Below are 5,680 nucleotides of genomic sequence, written 5' to 3'. Positions count from 1 at the left end.
AATGGGTGGGGTGTAGGTCAGTGGTACAGTTCCCCTGGTTCAAGTCCCAGTACCATCAAGAGAGAGAGAGAAAGAAAGAAGTACAGCAAGCTGAGACTTCCTTAGCATGACCACAGCCCCAGATGCCTGACCAGGCAGAACTTCCCCACGGTGCAATTCAGTGCTCTCCAGGCCAGGTCCAGAGGGAACATCCCAGCCCACAGAGTGGAGACACATCCCTGCCGGTGGTCCCCTCCCAGCCTTACCATAAACCTGGGAAGGTGCCAAGGGGAGATTGGCCTGGGTGAGGAAGCTGAGGCTCAGAGCCATGCGGAAGCTAGCTCAGGGTCAACACAGGCCTTGCCACTGTCTCCTTCAGGCAGTGTCTCCGTCCAGTTCCTGCATATGTGTTTTTGGGGGGGTCTCAAGGTCTGGGGTGACCTAGGTGAAGGCAGCAGGCTAAGCCTGGGATCAGGGTCCTGCCACCTGCTCTAGGTTTGGCTCCTCCTCAGATGGGGCTGCGTGTGCAGGTGAGGGGACCCTGGGCAGGGACAGGGCCTCAGGGACATCACAGAAGCTGGATTGTCTCCCTGTGACTCCCCGCACGCCCTGCACCATGGTGTCCCTGCTGCACACCACCCCCTGCAGCTCCCTACAACCTACCTCTGGGCTCTTCCTGCCCTTAACAGACTTCTGAGCATTCTGCCCCTTGCTAGCTCCCCCGACTTGACTTTGCCATTCCACAATCTCTTCCTGGCTTTAGGTCTTGTGGATAATCACTGCAAGGAACTAGAAATGTAGTGGCCCCCCTTCTCCATGGAAAATCTTAACTGGGCTTCTTCAGAAATCTTTACCATGGCTGACTTTGTCAGCAAAACAGTCTCTACAAAAGAGTTCAATGTAGTTAAACTTCCTATTTTCCTGTTGCCTTGTTTTATTTGGCCACTGGCCTGGAAGAAATCAGCACTCCAAGTGCTAGACGCCCCTTTACTAGTTTTTCCACAAACACCATTTACCCAGTAGAGTACTTTGTAGAAGTGTGTTTGCAAATGCAAAGTGTGATTAAAAAAAAAAAAAAAGACAAATCCTTTAACAAGGCCTCTGGCCTTGAGCAGGGCTTTACAGAGATGTCTACATTTCTAAGATAAGAGAAGTTACCAACTGGGATCCATGGTAACAGCTGGCAGGGGGAGGAAAGAAAGGGGAGAAGAAGCTCTCCCCTTCTCAGGTGGTGTCCTTGAAGGGTTAACTTGCCAAGAACAGTTAGAGAAAAAGTTGTCTTTATGTGAACTTCTACAGACTGGGAACTTGTGAGCCCCTCCCCTTACATGCTGGGTGTAAAGTTCTGAAACTACCTGAACTCCGGGTTCAGGGGATTAATTGGTTACAGCAAAAGCCGTGCCCTCTGAGCCAAATAAAACTGTTTCCTGCTATCTTCGTTGCCCTGCCTCGTCTGTCCTCTACAACAGATACATCACAAATGTGGGCAAGTAGCAAAATTTCTGGAAAGTCACAGAATTCTCTGAGTCTGGTTTCCTCTCTAAAAGGACAAGGTGAAGTTTGCACGTCTGAGCTTCTCTTCTTGATTAGTGATCTGCCTGAAGCATGATGATGATTTTGGCTCTCCCTTGCTCAATCACCTTCAATGGCTCCCCATGGTCCAAAAAAGTCCTCCTGTGGTCTTCAAGGCCCTTCCTGACCTGGGTCCAGCCTCTCCTGCAGCCTCACCCCATCTGCCTTCCAAGACCCACAAATTCTCTGACCTCTGCCCCTCTGGTTCTGTCCTCTACCCTAGAATGCCAACCCTCTGCAACCTAAGGTCAGAGGACTGCTCAAGCTTTTAGTTCTTTGTGCTCTTGTGGTCTTCATATTGTTCAGCACCCTGAGCCTCTGATGCACTGTGGACTCTCTTCCTACCAGATCTCTACCATGCTGTTTCTCCTTCTGGAACATTCCCTACTCCTGGTTGCCGCAGTCTGGCTGCAGCAAAATAACCTGGGGGGTGACGAACAACTTGTGTACATTGGTACAGCAGGAGTGGGAGCCCTTTATTGTAGGACAGGAGAGGTATATATACATTCCACATAGCTTATCTTAATTAACATAAACTAGATATAGCAGTCAACCAATAAGGAATCTCCACACTTAATGGCTCACTGGCGTTACTTCACAAACCACTCCCTCTGGCAAAATGCCAGGCACCATCCTGAATTGTTTACAGACCCTAACACTGGTGCCCCAACTCCTTCTCACCTCATATAGAAACTTCCTTGACTCCCCTTTCAGTGCTCCCAGGACCTCCTGCAATACCCCAGATGGTTCCTTTCCTGGTTCCACCAATAGTTTGAGCATCAGAAGGGAAGGCTATGTCTGTACTATTCACCCCCCTGTGTCCCCAGGGTTGGCACAGAGTACTGCTTTCAATATGCTGAATGCTCTTAACCTGCATTATTGTCTCCCTGGATCCAAGTAAACAATTCCTCTCCCACTCAGATGAGGAAATGAGGCCCAAAGAGGCTAGAGGTTGTCTGTGCTCACACAGCTAGGAGCAAGGAATGCAGACCCTTGTCTGCCTCCTAATGCCACATTGTTCCCCTCTACCCTCTTGTCCCTGAGAGCCCAGCAACTGATGGTCAGTGGTTGAAATTGCTGGTCCTGAAAGCAGATCCCTGGATTCAAAACTCAACTCTGCCATTTGTAGCTGTATGATTCTTTTTTCATCTTTAAGTGGGACAATTATACCCTAGGGTAGCTATGAGCATCAATGAGATGACTTGTGCTAAGAGCTCAGTCTAGAGACTAGCACAAAGAGCATGCCCATTGGGCAGGATCACTCAGGCTGTAACCCAACACGATTTCAAGAAGTTCAACTCAAGAAAAATCAATGAGACACAAGGGTTAGGAGAAAGAGACTATTGTGAGGTCAAAGAATGGAGAAGAGGGAGCTTTGCTAACAAATCACCTTCTCAAGTTTAGGAGGTTGTAGGATATTATTCTATGATAGAAATGAGACAGAGAGATAGCTAATAGGAGAAAGAATCTTTGTGATCTTTCTGGGGAATAGGTGGAGATCTTCTAGAAACTAAGGCATCACCTCTGATGATGGTATTAGAAATTTTAAATTTTTATTGTTCCACATTCTTTACTTGTTCTAATTAGTTACACATGACTGTTTGACACATCATGCATTTTGACACATCATACATAAATGGGGTATAACTTCTCATTCTTCTGATTGTACGTGATGGAGAGTTACACTGATGGAGAGACACTGGTGGTGTAATATATATGCACATAGTTGAACTTCATTACCCTATCTTTCCAAATTCCAGACCCCTCTCCCCTCCCCCTTCACTCCCTTCTGTCTAATCCAAAGTACCTCTATTCTTCCCTAGCCACACCCAGCCATTGTGAGTTATCATAAATAAAGATTTCTTCATAATCATTTAATTACACAATTTGAAACAAATTTATTAAGAAACATCTCAGAAAAATGAAAGGACAGAGGAGCAGGGTAGGCGAAGCATCCCAGGGAGACAGTCTGACGTCTTCTGCAGGTGGGGGCAGAGAAGGGTCCTGATGTCCTGGTGGAGGCAGAAGTGCTCTCAGCTGGAACCCGGCACGGGAACCTGAGGCAGGCAGCACATCTTGCTCCTGCAGCTCTGCAGAGTCCACATGGCCGATGGCGGCCACACGAGGAGTGAGGCTCCACAGGGCACAGCTTGGAGCTTCGCTGTGTATCTGGCAGGTCTCTGCACTCTTACATTGGAGCCACCTTAGTGCTGACACGTGGAATGCAACAGCACAGTTGTAGCCCACAGGAAGCAATCCTCCCCAACACTCGCTTCCAGAACTTTCTGCTGGCACAGGTTTGCCCAGAGTCGGTCTGGGAGGCTGAATCCGATGCGGGGGTCCTTGCAGGCGGAAAGTGGAAATGGATGGCAGGCTGGCTGGCAATTCTGATGTGCCTCTGCCCTGACACTTGGGCCTCCTCCGGCAACGGAGGCTCACAGGGCAAGGGCAAGGGCAAGGGGCGAAGGGAAGGCTCACTGGGACACCTCTTGGGGAGAACCAGGGAGCTGGAAGGATCCTCGGGGCGGGGGCGGGGGCAAGGCTTCACCCTGGGGGGCGCAGCAGTCCCCTGGAACACGCCGGCCCCCTGGCTTTTCTGGTGCTCCAGGATGAGGTAGGTGGCCATGGCTGCATTGAACTTCCCCTGGGCCAGAGACCCGCAGGTGTCCTGCAGATCGTATCCCATATCGAACATGACAGTCAGTATTTTGGGGTCCGGGTGTGTGGGGAGGGCTTCCCCATAATCCCAGGGTACAGGCTGCTCCCCCTGCGCCAGCCAGGGGTGCTGAAGGATCTGCCTGGCCGTGGGCCGCTTGCGGGGGTCCCGGGTCAGGATCTGGCGGAGGAGGATCTGCGCTGGCGCCGAAACGCGGTGGGGGAGGCAGTAGGCGCCCCGCACGATCTTCCTCAGCATCTTCTTAGCCGTGGGCCCCGTGAAGGGGCACCGCCCTGTCAACATGAAGTAGAGAATGACCCCCAGGCTCCAGATGTCCACCGGGGAGCCCTCGTACGCTTGCCTCAGGATAATCTCGGGGGCAAAGTGGGAGAGGGTGCCCCAGAACTCGCGCAGTTTCTGCCCAGGGTGGACCGTGGTGCTGAAGCCGAAGTCGATCAGCTTGACCTGGCCTCTGGCGTCCAGCACGATGTTCTCTGGCTTCAGGTCCCTGTGCACGAAGCCCCTGTCGTGGCAGTAGCCCACGGCGCTCACTATCTGCCGGAAGAGCCTGCGCGCCTCCTCCTCCTGCAGGCCTCCCTCGGGGACGTAGTCCTGGAGCGGGCCCCCACCTCCGTGCTCCATCACCATGTAGATATTCTGGGGCGTCTCCAGCACCTCAAACAACTGAATCACGTGGGGGTGCTTCAGGCTCCTCATCGTATGGGGCTCGGCCAGGAACGGGAGGTTCTGCACTGTCTTGGGCAGGACCTTCACTGCCACCTCTGCTCCTGTGGGGCCATGGCGGGCCAGTTGGACCTGGCCGAACCCGCCACACCCGATGTCCCTCAGGACCTGGTACTGGTGGTCCCTCAGGACTGCCTCGTGGCAGGAGCTGGGCCCCTGCGGCACTACACTAATCTCACTACTCTGGCTATCCATCCTAAGCAGGAACACCACCCAAGGATGCTAGCTTAAAAACAAAATAACAGACTAAAACAACAAATCCAAATCAAAAACACAAACAAGACAAAACAACAAACCCAAACCAAAGAACCAATAGCCAAAGACCACCACCAACAACCACCAACCACCAACCACCAAACGCACTAACTAGCTGGGAGTCCGACAGGTCACCACCAAGAGCTTCCTGTACTTGTGGACAAAAACCCAGCCGCGGCCACTCTCTTATATACCTGCCCTTTGAAACTTGTTCACAATAGCTCCTTGTGACATCAGAGCAAGTCATCGCCCAGTCACGCCTGGCCATAACTCCCAGTGGTCATCTTCCTCTGGGGCCTCCAGAACTGCTTCCATCTGCAGACTGGGAACAAGGAAGGACTCCAGACCTTTCTTGCTTTAGTGGGCTCTGGAGACTGATAGTTACTTATTTAGCAATTAATATTTGGGTGGAACTTCAATGCAGTTTTCATTTCAGCCTACAAATCTATAACTTTGTACTTTGAAACATTACAA

General features: G+C 51.5%; 1 protein-coding gene across 1 annotated transcript; it reads right to left on the bottom strand.

The window, feature by feature from the left end:
- Window positions 1–3,739: 3,739 nt before the first annotated feature.
- LOC101965908 (sperm motility kinase 2B) lies at window positions 3,740–5,146 on the bottom strand. Its single transcript, XM_005321345.3, has one exon. The coding sequence runs from the start codon at window positions 5,144–5,146 to the stop codon at window positions 3,740–3,742; it is 1,407 nt and encodes a 468-aa protein (XP_005321402.2).
- Window positions 5,147–5,680: the final 534 nt, after the last annotated feature.

Source organism: Ictidomys tridecemlineatus, chromosome 5 (genome assembly GCF_052094955.1).
Source record: "Ictidomys tridecemlineatus isolate mIctTri1 chromosome 5, mIctTri1.hap1, whole genome shotgun sequence".
NCBI lineage: Eukaryota > Metazoa > Chordata > Mammalia > Rodentia > Sciuridae > Ictidomys > Ictidomys tridecemlineatus.
Note: the sequence above shows the minus strand (reverse complement) of the source record. Positions and strands in the feature narration are given on the sequence as shown.